Source organism: Marmota flaviventris, chromosome 15, assembly GCF_047511675.1.
Source record: "Marmota flaviventris isolate mMarFla1 chromosome 15, mMarFla1.hap1, whole genome shotgun sequence".
NCBI lineage: Eukaryota > Metazoa > Chordata > Mammalia > Rodentia > Sciuridae > Marmota > Marmota flaviventris.
In genome coordinates this window covers 10,817,048-10,833,684 of record NC_092512.1, presented here as the reverse complement: position 1 = coordinate 10,833,684, position 16,637 = coordinate 10,817,048, and the positions used below count along the sequence as shown (strand labels likewise).

General features: G+C 39.8%; 1 protein-coding gene across 1 annotated transcript in view; it reads right to left on the bottom strand.

The window, feature by feature from the left end:
• Nucleotides 1–16,637, bottom strand: part of Adcy8 (adenylate cyclase 8) — a 216,858-nt gene that overhangs the window by 103,353 nt on the left and 96,868 nt on the right. The window contains exon 6 of the mRNA XM_027947608.2: nucleotides 3,581–3,739. Coding sequence (XP_027803409.1) covers nucleotides 3,581–3,739 — 159 coding nt within the window. The remainder of the gene's footprint in view (nucleotides 1–3,580; nucleotides 3,740–16,637) is intronic.

Sequence of the window (16,637 nt, the reverse complement as noted above, 5' to 3'; positions counted from 1 at the left end):
ATCTTCTCACCCAAGTGCCACTTTGAGTGAGTGAATGAATAAGGTGGATGCTTAATTCTTTGCTTGGCTTTTGTGATTCTAGAAACAATAGATCCAAAGAAACAATGAAGTTTTTTTTTTCTTTTTTGTAAGTTTTAATTCTGGAGGGTGGCATTTCCAAATGCATTGTACTTTCAGTACTCTCTACATCCCCTCTCATCCTGCAACCCTGTAAGCAGGAGCTTTTAGAGAGGGTAATTCTTTGTAAAGGATAGGTAAAAAAATAAAAACTACAAACAATGCATATCTGATCATTTAAGGCACATTTTCTACATATTTCAAATAAGTATCCTCATGCATATTTATGTCAAGTGCAAAATGTTAAAAATAAACATGTGAAAGATAGTAGATGTTTCCTGAGAAATGTGCTGAATAAGTACAAAATATTCTCATAATGCGAGGTGTAGATGTGTAGGTACTTGCATGTTAATGTGGGAGGATGACAAATTGTTTGACCTCCATGAAGTCGAAGTCCTAGTCGACTTTCCCAGGTCAAGTTCAGATTTAGGTTACTGCAAGGCTGCCTTTTTCTCTTGGGCAAAATGAACTTCCTAAAAGGTTTTATAAAGTTTGTTAGGTGATTTTCTTTTAAAATAACTAAGTTAAATAGCAACCTTGTTTGACATTTCATCTGGATCTACACTTTATTACTATTCTGTTGGTATTCAAGGGGACTAATATTTGCATATACTAAATCAATATTATGTTTTCAGTAGTGAAAAGCATCTTAGCCCTCACTTATTACTGATTCTTCTGCTGAAGTTCTAATCAATATACACTGAAATGTTTTGATAGAAACTGGATTTAAGATGTTTCTTTCCATCTTCATACTAATGTGATCTTTGTGGTGAGGCATTTGAAGAGATGAGAATCTGGTGATTGCATTTTCCTCTGAGGAAAAGAATCATTTCTTAGCAGATATTCTCATACATTGAATGTCAGGTAAGCCTGACATTTTCTGATAATTTTAAATGCCAGGATATAATAATAATAATAGTCACGATAGTAAATAAGACCTAATGATCCTACAACAATTACTTTACATAAATGTTATTCTGCAGCCAAAGGTATTACTATATCCTTGGCTCCATGGAATATTGCACATAATTTCCATTCTTCAAATGGCCCTAGGTGATAGACATTTATTTATTTCTCCTTTTGCAGTTGGTAAAATGGGGCCAGGGACAATGAGTATATATCTGACCAAAAGCCCTATCAAGAGGTTAGTAGCAGTGCTGGGTTGACACAGGACTTTTACTTTCAGGATCTCTCTGAGATCCTGTAACTGATTCATGTGGTCATTATTGCAATCACAAGCACAAGAAATATCTACAGGACAAAGGACTTCATATGCATTATCTCACTTAACAAAAGCTTGAGAACAGTGATTTTTGAAGCGTGGTTCCAAGACCAGAGCTATCACCATCACCTGGGATCTTGTTCAGAAGACACATTGTTGGGTCGTCCCCAGACACAGAATCAGAAACAACTCTGAGCATGGAGCTCAGCAATCCATGGCTTAACATGCCCTCTTGTGAAATGTACACCAGGCAAGAGAACCATTGCTCTAGAAGTCCAGGGTTCAGGGAGGTTAAAGAACCAGCCATTTACAAAGAAGAAAATCATAATTCAAAATAGTCTCAACCCATGGAGAGTTTGGAGACCTGTTTTGCTCTCCTGCATTCTGCATATGGGCACATCCCATGCTGAAGCAGAGCTGGATATTGTAGAGAAGCTTTTGATAGGTTGATGGTATTTTCAGTCCAACTCTACAGTGAAGAAACTGGGCAGGGAGATGAAAACACTTGCCCAACTCTTATAACCCCTGGGAAACATGGAGTTCAAACTCAGAACTTGTGATTTAAACCTAGTAATTGTTCTGTTTCTAAATACTACTGAGAATATTCACTGAAGTGGACACCGGATGTCAAAGCAGTATTCCTCAAACCCTCAAAGCTGTGTTCTAGGGTTTGCCAAGGGAATCTGAATGGGCATTCTTCAGTATGTGATTCTTTAAAGACAGAGGCTTGGACACATATACAGATTGTCTATCTGGTTTGCTCAAACTGAGCAGTTACTTGTAGGAAAAATCCCAAGGAATTTAAGGGTTTAAGAAATCCAGTGGTGACACGCCAAGATTAATTCAGTTCTAGATGTGTGTGGCAAGTATGGGCAACATACCACAGTGACTGACCATTCATGAGAGCAGAAACTGACATGGGCCTGTCCCTGCAGGGCTTACAGAGTGCTTCTCACCAGTGGCCCCAGGTAGTCAGTCCTCAGAAGAGGCCTTTTAGGAGTAAGCCCATTTAGTAGATTGAGACACACTCTTGAGGTGGGGAGAAACTCACAAGCTACCACATCGTATCATCTCTCTCTTTGCAGTGAAATAATTAAGACTCAGGAGATTTAAAATACTGGCCTCAGCTCAGGTACCATGGATACATGCCATGTTTACTAAAATCTACTGCTAGGTGTTGTACATGCTTTACATAAATTGTCGAAGATAACAGAGCTTAACATGAGGCAGAGTGGGGACCCTAGTTCCACTGATTCCACCTCTTGTAGTTTTTTTCTTTAAACCATGATTTTATAATACCTGATGCTAAATACAATTAGCAAAGAATGATGAGAGATACCAGAGAAATCTGAGATTCCAAAGCCAGAGCTAGCGGGTAGGGAAAGGGATATGTACAAGTTCACTAAAATGTTTCTCTCTCTCTCTCTCTCTCTCTCTCTCTCTCTCTCTCTCTTTCTCTTTCTTTCTATCTATCATCTGTCTTCTCTTAGAAAGGGTGGCACTGGGGGCTAGGTTTGTGGCTCAGGGGTAGAGCGCTCCCCTAGCATGCACGAGGCACTGGGTTCGATCCTCAGCACCACATAAATGTAAAATAAAGATATTGTGTCCACCTAAAACTTAAGAATAAATATTAAAAAAAGAAAGGGTGGCACTGGCTGATATATATTGGAGACCTTATTAATTCCAATCTGTGTAAACAGAATCAATACAATTGATCAAGGCTCATTGGCCTTTCCAGGCCACTACCATCTTTAGGGGTTTGATCCTAAGGACCTGCCAGCTGAAGTTTGATTGCAGGTAAGTTTCCAAGGTAGGCACTGAATTTCCAGAACTGAACCCTGGTCAAAGATACATAAACTGTCAGGAGGTCTTGACCTTGGCTGCTTGATTTAAGAACTTAAAACAGATTCTGCACGATTCTGTTATAGATGATCAGCATGGGGTCTGTATACCAGAATTTAAAAACTGTTTGGTGATTTCAGTGTGCAGCCAAGTCTAAGAACCATGCTGTGCAGGGAAGAGGCCTGAGCACCCCCGTGCTGTCCCACCACACTTATTGCCTCTGAGGTGATTTGTTGGATTTGGGGGACTAATATTGTATAAGGTTTCAATGTATATTGGTCTCCTCCCAAATAATTGCTCCTTTGATCTGTACCTCTGAACTCTGTGCATAGGAAGCTGCTCTCACAAAGTTAGTAAATCACAAGGGTTAAGCAAGAAAAGATCTTTTCTTTGGCTTACCCAGGGATTCCTCCAGATTCGAGCTTGTTTGCAATGTCCACATCCCAAGACCAGACGTCGAACTGCCATTTCCTCAGGCCCAACACGCCACATAGCACTGAGCCTGAATGAATTCCTATCCGCATGTCAACGTCATGCTTCGTCCTTGACCGCACATACCTGTTTACATGGGTGAAGGGGAGACATACTCTTAATGTCAAAGTGAGTATCCTGGGCCCCTGGTGGCAATCCCAAGTTTTTCCTACTCAATAAATTCATCCCATGCCCATTCAAGTGTCACCTCTCCCATGAAGCTATTTTGGGTTCTTTGGTAATTGGAAAGGTTCTCTTCATCCCCTGAACATGATTAACCTTTGATTTACAATTTTAAGTGCTTTTATAACCTCTCAAACCTACTCTGCAATCTCTGTTTCAGGGAATGGTTCCTGCATCGTTTCTTACTCATAGTAAATACACCTGGAGTAGATCATTGTTCTGCCCTTTATTACACATTCCATTTCTAAACAAAATTTTTTTATGGTTTTCTTCTTGGTAGTTCCTCTGTGAATGTTCTTATTTAGGCCAACAAGTTGCCTCAGACTGGGATCCCTGCCTCATCCCGATCTCTTCCATTCCTTGGTTACCAGAGGTGCCTTCTAATCACGAATGCAGGGGCAGCGGTAGCACGCTTGCCTGGCATGCGTGCGGCCCAGGTTCAATCCTCAGCACCACATACAAACAAAGATGTTGTGTTCGCTGACAACTAAAAAATAAATATTAAAAATTCTCTCTCTCTTTAAAAAAAATAAAAAAATAAATATGAATGTGACCTCATGACTTCATCAATTCCTATTTTGATTTTTCCCTGACCTCTACTACCTAGAGCAGTGGTCTCTGACACTGCTCACATCTGAGGGCCCAACAAGGTCACCCATGAAAATGAAGGAAGAAAAGGTTAAACTTTCATTCACAGCATTCTACCCCCCTCCCGCCCCCCAACCTTGCAAAAGCTTTACTAAAATTGGACCATAGCAGCCTTACAGGGCCCCTGCTGGTGACCTCTGTAGGCATCTTGAGAAAGAGGACTCCATGCTACTGCGGAGGACTTGATCCAGGCACACGTGGCCTTCTGTTCTTCCAGAGCATTTTAAACAATTTTAGTTTATGGTTAAAAGTTGAAATAAAATGATTAGGAAAACCTTCACAGCCACAGAAAGTGCAATGGTTATTTTACTTCAAAATGCTTAAAAGAGATGTCAAACTTATGTTATCTTTTTTTCTCTGACCAAAAAGATAAATTTTCCAAATTTGCTGACTTCCATGCTAATGAGTTACCATTGATATTCCCTCTAGCAAATATTTGAAAAATAATCACTTGCTTAATTTGTTTCTTCAAATCAGATGACACTTTAAGACTGTGTGAGAAAGTAACCAGTTTCCAACATAAATTGGTGCTTCAAAAGAGCACTTTAAAAATGGACATTTGGAAATGTTTTCATGTTTATAGGAATTTTGTTGTCAAAGTTGTGATGTTTTATCATCTATCAAAATCTCAGAGCTGCTCAGCTATTAACCTATTGAAAAAAATCTTACAAATGAGAGATTTGGCAAAGTTTAAGTTAAGAATATAAAAATGTAAATTGTTTTGTAAGGAACTTGTAAGAATAACTGACAGATGTCAAAGGAGAAGAGAATTTTTCAACCAGACTTACACAGCACTTTGGTGGGATTGATTAGTCCCCTGACAGTTAGGGATGCATGAGTCTTACCCAAGATCTGATATATATATATCTGTTCCTGAGAGCTTTTAAAGCTATGTATAAAAATAAATTGAAGTTGTAACCTGACCTTTACTGTACTGTATCACAAACTACACATAGTCCCCAAATTTTGATAACGATTTTGTGACTTTGTGAACACTATAAAAGTGATGTGTATTCAGTATGGCAAAGTGGAAACCACACTTTGAATTTTGAATTTTGATCTTTTCCTGGACTAACCATATGTGATATGATCATTTCTTGCAAATGGGCAGCAGTTCAAGCAGCCACTCCCTGTCACACACACAATCAGGAGGGTAAGCACACAGCTCTCTACAGTGTACTGTGTTGCAAAGCTGTAGTGTTTGATAGGTCAGGTGTACTCTATTATTTTGATAGTTATATTTTCCATTAACTTGGTAGTTATTCATTCTATTAATGATATTTTCAATTTACAACGGGTTTACTGCCATATAATCCCATCACAAGTGGAGGAGTGTCTGATAAAAATTTAAAAAATAAATTATGTTCACTTAACATTGCTCTCACTAAAAAAATGGGGAAGCAGAAAGATTTTTGTATTTGCATTAAATTGAAAGTATTAAGTCCTTATGATTCATTAAAATCTATATTTCATTTAATATATAATATAATATATAAAATACAATAAAAATATAATACAATATAAAAATACAATCAATAAATTATTACACAGTACATCTTTGTGTAGTTTTATTAATACAGACAGGGGTTCAAAATATTTGGACACCATTGGTCTATAAGATAAAATTTGAAAATTGCCAGTGGCTCCCAATGTGCTTCATGATCCATCCCATGCCTCTATCATTGCTCTTGATATCATGCACATATTGCACTCCAGCCATCCAAACCTCCACACACTGCCTGAGCTCTGGGTTCTTCTCCACTCTCTGGGCCTTGATGTGCCTTTAGTCTGAAATGTTCATTGCTTCATTCAGGGGAATGAAGCTCCTACTCATGTTTTAGTAAAACCTGGCTATAACCTTTGCCAAGCACATATCCTGACCCCCAGGTCTGGAGTATGTGCCTTTCCCAGTTCTCTCATTGTATCCTCAGTGAACAATTCCAGGAGCTGCTTTATAGTCTTCTGTTTCCTCTAAACTGAAAATGGAGACTTTTGACTCCTCATATGCTCCTCCTAACACTGCACTAATTATGACTCTTGCTAAGACTCATTAAATGCTTTTTTTTTTGCTTTAGTTTTTGATGATACTGGGAATTGAATCCAGGGCCTCACCCATGCTAGGCAAATGGTTTGTTGCTGAACTACATCCCCATCTCTTATAAATGCTTATTGAGTGGGTAGATGGATGGGTGTCCAACAGTCTTTATTCATGTCCCCATATCCAAGCTCTCTGATAAAATGTATAAGTCCCTTGAAGGCAATGTTTCAGTATGTTATGGTTTCGATGTGAGATGTCCCCCAAAAGCTTATGAATGAGAGGATGCAAGAAGGTTTAGAGGAGAAATCATTGAGTTATGGGAGCCTAAACCCAATCAGTGTATTGATCCCCTGATGGAATTAACTGAGTGGTAACTGAAGGCAGTTTGGATGGGACTGGAAGAGGCTGGTCATTGGGAGCATGACTTTCAGGTATATATTTTGATTTTGTCAAGTGGAGTCTCTGCTTCCTGCTCATCATGTGAGCTGTTGCCCTCTTCTACACTCGTCTGCCATGATGTTCTGCATCACCTTAAGCCCTGAAGAATAGAGCCAGCCGTCTAGACTAAGACCTCTGAAACTGTGATGAAACTGTGAGCCCCTAAATAAACTTTTCCTTCTCTAAAGTTGTTCTTGTTTGGCCACAGCAGTGAGAAAGTTGACTCCCAACATAGTATGCACTGTATTGATATCTCTCACAACTTGCAACAACATGCCTTTTTTATAGTAGGGCTTAAAAAAAGGACCCTTTTTTTTTCCTTTAAAAAATTTAAGCAAAAAAAAAATGAATCATTCTATGTGCTAATCTGAATCTTTGTATTCTCTCTTCCTAGTAAGTTGTAAAATAATGCAAAGTTATTTAAACAAGAAAGCAAAGTTGAAGTGGGCTGAGAAGGGAGAAATACTGAAATAAATTATTGGAATGGCAAGCCATGAACATTAGAAAGAGTGATCATAGCTAAAAGATGTGATGAGAAAGGAAGTTCTTAGTTTTTGGGCCATTGTTTAAACTTTATCTTAAGTTACAAAAGGATATTTACCCATTGACAATGAAAACAGCAGGGGAATTTGAAAAAGAAATTAATGAGGCAAGAGAAGAAACAGCACCCAGCACTTGAGAGATGCATGTGAGTTTCTGATGTTCACCTAAGGATGTTCTGTGAAGTAGATGGCTGAGAGTGGTCACTGCACTGTCCATCAACTACATCCTGTATTATAGTATCCAATTTTATAGTAGGATTGCACTTTCCTGAATATTTGATGCCATTTTTTCACCAATGAAATGTGAGTGTAAGTGTTGTGAGTCACTTCTAGACAGAAGCTTTAAAAGCCTGATCTGCCACCCTCCCCCCCCCCCCATCTGTCATCAGTCATGGAGCTTTTAGATGCAGCTTTGTTAACCCAGATCTGACCATCCCCCCCACCATCCCATAATGGACATGAAATATGAGTGACAATATATTCACTATTTTGAGCCACTGAGATTTTCAGAAACATTTGTTACTTCAGCATAAATAGAAGTATCCATAGGAATGAAATCTTCTATCTAAATCTACATCTTTTTCATCACCTGGTTGTCACCATTTTGTGGTAATATCATGAACCATAATGTCAGATTACTGAGTTTTTGTCTTACTTAGTCTCTCGCTGGCTGCGTGACCTTAAGGAGGTTGTTTTACTCTGTATGCTACATTTTTCTGCATCTATAAGATGTTAATAATAACAATGTTGTCAAAATTACATGAATGAACATATGTAGGAAGTTTAGAACAGTGCCTGGCGGAGACTGAGGATGACTTGGATGTCTATTATATATGAAGAGATTGTACTTACAAACTTAAACAGATTGTCTTGAGGCCTGGGAAGCAGGATTCTAGGCCTAAACTGGCACTGTTTAAACCTAACACTCTACATCTGTAGGGTGCCTGGCTTAAGATCCTGAGAAAATGGCTTAATCTGACCCTGAGCTTCATCGATTGTACATGAAGGCTCTACCTGATTGCCTCACTACAAGAGCTGTCGTGAGCCCCAAAGGAGATAATGGATGTTAAAGAGCTTTGCCAACTAATTGTCAGGGACTGTTCTACAGCACACTGTGCTAATATCATTAGGTAATTAACACTATACAGGGAATGCATTGGAGCATCTTAATGAAAAGATATTTATTTTTTTATTTTCTTCTGTAAAATGAAAATCATAATGAAAAGACAGAAATGTCTTTACTGCACTGCTTTCTTTCTTTTTTTAAATCTGAGATTTGACTTAAATAAAAAATAAGATTAAAATTACGTAAAAGCAATGAATAGTGTACAGACATGATTCAGCTTTGGAAAGGCTACCCATGGTTGCCAAGAAAACCATAAAGCATGTTTCGAGATCAGTTCTTGAAGGGAACGTTCTTGAAACCAAAATGGAAGTAAATCTGCTCTGAGTGACAAGTCTTGTTCAATTCTTCCAAGGAAGAGCCTCAGGGAGGTTTGCTGTGCCCATTGGGCCACAGACAAAGAGAAGATGACCATCGATTGCCAGCATTGAAAACATCTGCCTTCTCTTTCTTCTCCATAGAGTTTATTGAAGTAATGGACAAAGTTCAATGGCTCTCTTGTTTCATAGCCTTGAGGCTGTCCCAAGATGAAGCTGAGACCAGAGGTAATGGCCAGGTGTCTTTGGACCTGCTAGTTGGGCAGAGGGATGACCCTCTAATCCTTCTCCTCCAAGAGGAATAGCCCCTCCCTATTTCTAATGGCTGTCTTCCACTTGAGATTTTTTTTAAAATAAAAATACTTTTCAATGTTATTAATATTATTTGGCACATTTGGGAACAAACTATGCAATTATTAATAAGCAAATTATTTCTCTTAATTGACCTATTAAGAAGGAATGTTGTAATTATATGGAAAAAGAAAAGAACTTTAAAATTTTTCGTTCAACTTAAATGTTTCAAATGGCCAAAAAAGAAAACAAACAAACAATTAAACAATCTATAGAAATTGCTGGATGAATGTCCAGAAGCATCTTCCAAGAGGAGTCGTTGATCTGTAAATTGAACTTTTCCACTGTTAAACAATGAATGAGTAACAAGTCTAACTTCAGGAGAATAGGAGTCCGGTACCGTGGGATCAAGAATGTCCAACTCCTCAGCTTCAAAATCAGAGGCCAGAATTCCAATGCTGACCCTACCACTTGCTGGCTGTGGGAGCTGGAACAGATCAGAGTAGGTATTTCCCTGACCACCAAGAGTCATAGAATCTGTATTACGTCAGGCCTGGAACTGAAGTTGAACTTCTCATTTTCTAGTTCTGGGCCTCAGGCCAGTTGTCCTAGGCTCAGACCCTCCGTTTTCTCAGGTTTAATAGGGAAGAGGTCTTTTCCTTTGCAGGGTTGTTTAGAATGGTTCATAAAACCGTGCATGGAAAGCACTTAGCTTGATGCATATTGAACCCTCAAAAATAGTAGCTATGACTGATTTCTGTTAGCAATAATGACTTTGAATCACATAGCCTGATCAGGCCAATGAAAAGTCATAACTGATGGCTCTAACTACACTTTTCTGCTAAAACCGTGCTCACATTCATTTTATCTACATCAAAATAGCTTCAACCAATGTGCTTAAGATGTCAACTGGGCAGTTGTCAGGAATAAAGTGGTTCAAAAAGAATGAGCTAACTCATAATGTAGTAGGAATTCATTGTTCTGCAGTCCACTGGCAGAAATCAGGCCTTTGAACATTCCAGAGAAAGGGAAAGGCAAGAGAGTGAGTTTGGGAGTTCAATTCTGTTTGCAGGATGTCTTGAGCAGAAGTGGGACCTTCTCAATAACCCTCTGCATCTTTATCAGCCCCATTTTACAAGTGAGGATACTGAGTCACAAGAAGTACATACATTGCTTTAGGTGGCATAGCTGGAATTTCACCCCATGAGTGTGAGTCTAATCAAAAAGTCCATTTCTACTTACCCTACATGGCTTCTTCTGAAAAGAAGTAAAAAAGAACAGGGACGACTAGGATCCAAGCTGGCTGAGACCCGTATATGGATAACACAGTCTTTACAGCTTAATCTCAAACGCCAGCTTATCTTAGGCTCCTTCTATAGACTGCCTGAGTTTGCTGCAGGCTTTTTAGGAGTCACAGAGGCTGTCAGTGGTGGCCTCCCAGCCAGAGGGCACCATCAACCCTGATCCACTCTGTGGCCTCTATTGCACTTCCACATCAGAGTCGGCCTTACAAAACCAGGCTCATCTGCTTCTTCACAAGTTGAAAGCCACCGAGTCTTTCTTACTCTAACAGAGAAGTCACAATTTCACAAAGTGCTTCAGGGTCTCGTTTTCACAGCCATGGTGAATTGGAAAAGTAGACGCCTGTGTCCTATATTTCCATTTTACAGCCAAGGAAATGGGTTCTGTTTATTATCCTCTCTCAGGGGGGCCTTGCACCTTCATCATCTTGTCTCTTCCTCACAATCCCCTGTCTACATATGCAGCTCACCCACCCACCCACTCAACAAAAGATCTCTGTTGTCATAAGCTGAGAACCAAATAGACAAGCCGTCTTGTATATTCATGGAGCTAAAACTGGACGCTTTATTCTCATTTTACAGCTAAGGAAGCTGGAACTTTGAGAGGTTAAGTCACTTGTCCAAGGTCACACAAGTAAGGGGGCTCTGTGTGTGCTCATGATGCCAGACCCTAAGCTTCTGGGTGAAGACAGTAACAGGGCAGGAGGCATTTCTACCCCCAAACAGGTGTAACCAGTGAGAGAGAAGTGAGAGCAAGGTCCAGCCCCACCCCCCACCCCCATCCCTTGGTGCTCTTGAGGTGCAGTGGCTCCAAATCTTGGAGGAACAGAGGGACCAAGTGGGGACAGCCATGCACCAAGTCAGCCTTTCCTTGTTGAGCCTGGTCAAGGCACTGGGATGTTTTGGATATGGATGTTTTGAAATGGCAGTGGGGACGCTTGGGCAGTAGTGTGAGCATGTGAGGGCTTTTGCTTCCTATCAATAAAATGAGCATGATTTTATGATAAAAAATGTAGATGTTAACTTAAAACTACATGAGGGATGTAACTTGAAAAATTATTGTAATGAGTTGGAACAAAAATTTTGCATATCATTGTCTCAAAGAACCAAAATCAGACTCTTCCATTAGACAGTTTGGACTCAATGTTATGGAGAGTGCATATCACAATCTACAATCTATGCTCCGCACATGAATCTCGTGGGTCTTCTGCAAAGAGACCTCCCAGTTTAAACAAGACTCCCCGGGCAATGCCGGTATTTCACATCTTAACTGGGAAGTCGATTTCACCCTAATCTTCATCTTGGCCTCTTACTGGTTCCTAGAATGACCAGGTACACAATGGTTCCTGGATCTCATACAGAGTGTGGGGGTCCTGGGCAAAGATTTACTATTATTAAAAATACATTTACATGTATTGTTAATCTAACACACGTGTGAACATACACAAGATAATGTAGGTTGCAATGGGCTATGTCCAGGCCAGCTTTAGGCACATGGATGCAGAAGGAGCTAGAATATGGCTCTAATGTCAACAAGCATTTCCTTATATATAATAGGGTTTGTCTCTGAGTGCTAATGTGGCCTCCTCCCCACCCCACAGAAAAGTGAGTGCGAGCTCAGGCGGTGGTGAGTATTGTGTTGCTAAATATCTCACACCTGTCTTTCTGGAGAAGAAAGATTTTCATGTATGTCTACTACTGTGGTGAAAACACGCCCTTCCTGCCTGATTTCAAGCCTCCAACTTGACATCCACAGGTTTGCTAAAATTCTTGGAAGTTTTATAATTGGCTCATGTGAACCGAAAAGAGCTGGCCTCAGTCCATCCATCATTTTTTAAAGCTTAGAGGGTGTCTCCCTCTGCGTGGACAGCAGAGACCATGGAACAGAGGTGGACAGCACAGGCCCTGCCCACTTCCTGTGTCCATTGCCTGGCTCCTCTCTGCCCTGCTTGTTTCTGGTGGGGCTGTGAGCTAAAGTCACATCAAGTTTCATATTCAAACGTAGCCCTTGTGGACTGGCCTGCCATGTAATTATTCCCATATTTCAGAGGAGGAAACTGAGACACAACCTGTGAAGGATTTATGGAACTAGAATGTGAACCAAGTTCTCCTAAGTTCTGAATCCTAAGTGCGTCCTTTGCCACACGACCTCTCAACAGAGACATCACTGAGTGTGTGAGGTCGAGGTCTCATGAGAAGAGTGAGGAGCAGACTGAGTGTTCCAGGTACACGGGGAGGAGCCTTAGAGTGAAAGTCCACACAAGTTCAAGGTCATTAATGGAATCCAGTTCCATCAAAGGTGGGGCTCTTGGCTTTTAAAAGAAAAGACAATCCCAGTCATGCTGGAGTCCTCTACTCACAAACCTCCAAAAGTCCCCACATAGCCAATGAAGTGAAAATGATTTTGACAGCTGCCCAAACTCATCTCCATGTGCTCTAACCCTGCACTTTTGTAGACATTGCCCGAGGGAGGGAAGAACTGTTATGGTTAATTTTATGTGTCAACTTGGCTAGGCCATGATATCCAGCTATTTGGTTAAATACTAGTCTAGATTTTGCTGTGAAGGTATTTTTTAGGTGAGATGAACATTTAAATCTGATATGAAAGAGATTATCCTCCACAGTGTGAGTGAGCCTCACCCAATCACTTGAGGACCTACAGATGAAAAATACTGGTGCCCTCCAGGGAAGATGGAATTTCTGGCCTGTACCTTTTGAACTTTGCAGCATCACCAATCACAAGAACTGATTTCTTAAAATAGATTTACCTCTACAGGCAGGCATCACTTAATGATGGGGATATGTTCTGAGGAATGCACCATTAGGCAACTTCATTATCATGTGAATGTCATATGGTGTGCTTGGCTATGCCACTAGGTGATACAATCTTAGGGGTCCAAGTTTTAGAGGTATTTCTTTGTTGACGAACAACTTGTCATTATGACTATTTATACACACACACACCCTGCTTATTCTGTTGCTTGAGAACACTAACACATCCTCCTGCACATCTCTTCCTGTTTTTTTCTTTTTTGAAATAACATTTTCTTTTTCATTTATGTCATCTATACATGATTAATTCTGAAAATTTAGAAAAGAATAAAGAGAATTAAAAACCATCCATTTTTTTTTTTTTATCACAAAGCTCGATGCCTTTCTCCCTTTGTAGATCAAAAAAAAAAAAAAAAAAACAACCTTCCCTAAATGTATGGGTATATATTCTACCATGTATGTGTCTTTAAATTCACAACCATGTCCTTGTGCCATTGAATGTGAACTCTGATGTCTGCTGGTAACCTATTTTTTTTTTAAGACATGCCGGATTTTATCTAACAATTTCTTTATCTTAGGACATTTTATAGAATCAGAGGAGCAAGGCAGGGCCTGTGTCTACCACTTACAAGCTGCGTGTCATTGATCATAAGTTTGTTTTTTTAATCCTATCAGAGTTCCTGTTTCATATGAAAACTGAGAAAAAAATGATAGTTTTTCCTTCCAAACTTGATAATATTAAGCGAAGTATGCCAGGAACATTATCTGGCATAGTCCTTGATAATGTGACCATTCAATGAACATGAACTTTATTGCCTCTTATTAATAAATAGGCTGGAAACTGCTTTGATGGATGCATCTTTAAGGAGTTCAAACTTAGGAATGCTGTATTTGGTGACATTTTGGAATAGGATGAGAAAGGGGGCTGTAGAGAGAAAGAGAGAGAAAGGTAAATAGAGACAAGAGAGACAGAAGAAAGAGAAGGAGAGGAAGGGAAGGAAGGGAGAGGGAGAGAAAAAGAAAGAATAAGTACAAGCAAGAGAGAGAAGGGGAAAGGAAGGGGCCAAGAGGCGGCAAGAGCTTTCTGGCCTCAGGCCAGGAAAGCAAGACCATGCCTGTCTTCTGGTTCCTGTCCTGCCACTGTGCTGGCCAGGGCAACTGACCCACGGAGCTTAGGGCCTTAGTTCTAATTAACTGCTGGGGAAAAGCCAGTCCCTACTTGGCATTCAGGTGTCATCGTTGTGACTTTTTAGAAATTGCACTGGAAAGACTCAGCTCCATAATTTTCATTTAGATTCATTAAGGACACAATTTTCATTTAGATTCATCCAGGACACTTTTTATACATCATTAATAAAGATATTGCATACAACAGAGCAGAGTGCCAGCTCTGGCATTTTCTCAGCTATCAAGACTCCCCGAAATAGACCCCGGGTGTGTGAAGAGAGGCCACCTGGAGTCACTTTTCAATCTATGTAATAGAGACTATTACCTAAGCCTCTCTTAATTAATTTGATTTATGAAAAGACATGCATGAGATGGCATTAAATCCTTCATTAGAAAGAAAGTTACATGCACTCTCTTTTTTGTCTTTCATTTAGCTAATATCATGTTTCTAAAATCAAGTATTTTTAGTGGAATGAATTTTCTCTGCAGTTCTTTTGATTGGGGCTTATTATCTTGTTATTCTTGGATGTTTACTGACTTTCTGCTCTGTCAATATCAGTTCTGCTAATTTCTTTAGGGTTGCATGTGGAGTCTTCTAAGCTGTACGTGGATCCTTTGGGTATTGATTGATGGGTATTGATTTCCAGCATTAGGAGCAATTGCATAAATCCAGAGCTAGGAGGAGGAATACTATAATGATTAAGATACATGGCTTCAGTTCCAAATTGGCAGCTCTCATGCTGCCACTGACTGCCACTGCAATTATAGGCAATTACAAGACCTCTGCGAGCTCTTGTTTCCTCACAGGTAAATTCTTTCTAGAGTTTCTATTAGTCAGGATGCACCTGTATAGCTGTTTTGGCTGTGGATAGCCAACATGCATTTTGATTAGAAGCTCTTGGCCATTCTGCTTAATCCATGTGTTAGTCATACTTATTATATCAATATTTTGCCTACTACCTTTGCCCATCTTCTAGAATTGTGAGGATATAAGGAGTTAATACATTCACAACATTTAGCTCAGTGCTTGGCAAATAGTAAGTGTTCAATAAACTCAAGATACTATCATTATTTGAGTAGCACAGAAAAGAAGGCATGATAAAGAAATACATTTCTGTGGCTTAACTAAGTCAAATTTTCCAGTAGCCAAACTTGGCCCTACTAGAAAGATTCCTATTAAAATACTTCTATGATGATTATATGCACATTACCTATTTGGATTTCCAAAGGGACACTCTGAAATTGGGGTCTCATGCCTCCATTTTACAGAAGCAGTCACGGAGGCTCTACATTAAGCCACCCATCCACAACCCATGCTTAATACCAGGGAGACACAGGAAACAGCCTGGGTCTACTGCTGCAGGTCAGGGGTTCCCTGCTTCACACTGTGTGTCCCCTTAAATCACTTCATGCAGTGATGACAGCATTCATTCCTTCAGGGACAATTCGCCATGATCACATCCAGCAACAAACTGTACCTTTAAGAAAGTGGACCCTTGACCAAGATTCTCAAAGTATTGTCAGCTGAAAAGTAAGGTCAATGTCATAATAAATGTTTGATTTAACTAAAATTTCTAGGTTGCATATTGTCTCTTGGATGACGGATCAGGTCACAGCTTAGGAGCATCGCCATCCTTTCCCATCTATTTTTTAGCTACGGCCCTATTTCAGGTTCTCCCTTCTCACCCTCTCAATTGTTACAAAAATATCTCCCAACCAGTTTCTCTCCATAATTTGTTGCCTGACCCTATGGGAGAGTTAATGCAAGTAATTAAAAACTGTTCTTCATACCCTTTCCAGTGCATCATTTCTTATTATTGTGTTACTACCAGGTATTATCATCTATCTCCTGGGTCCCTCAGTTCTGGAGAAGGTCTGTTGATGTGTGGAATTGTGAGGATATAAGGAGTTAACACATTCCAAATTGATGTTTCTATGGATGCATGATTTCTGAAGAGTTCTACTCTCCATCTTCTTCTGCCCCTCCTCATTTGCCTTGAAGTCTGATGATGCTCTAAGTAGGAGTAACTAATCATAATGTTTTCTAAGGTTGGCACAATTTTCTGATGTGTCTGTGATTGGAGGAAATTTTCTACCACATATTTGGACTGATCAATGAGTAAAAGGCCAGGATCATTTTTAGTGTTGGTGTAAAAATTGTAATT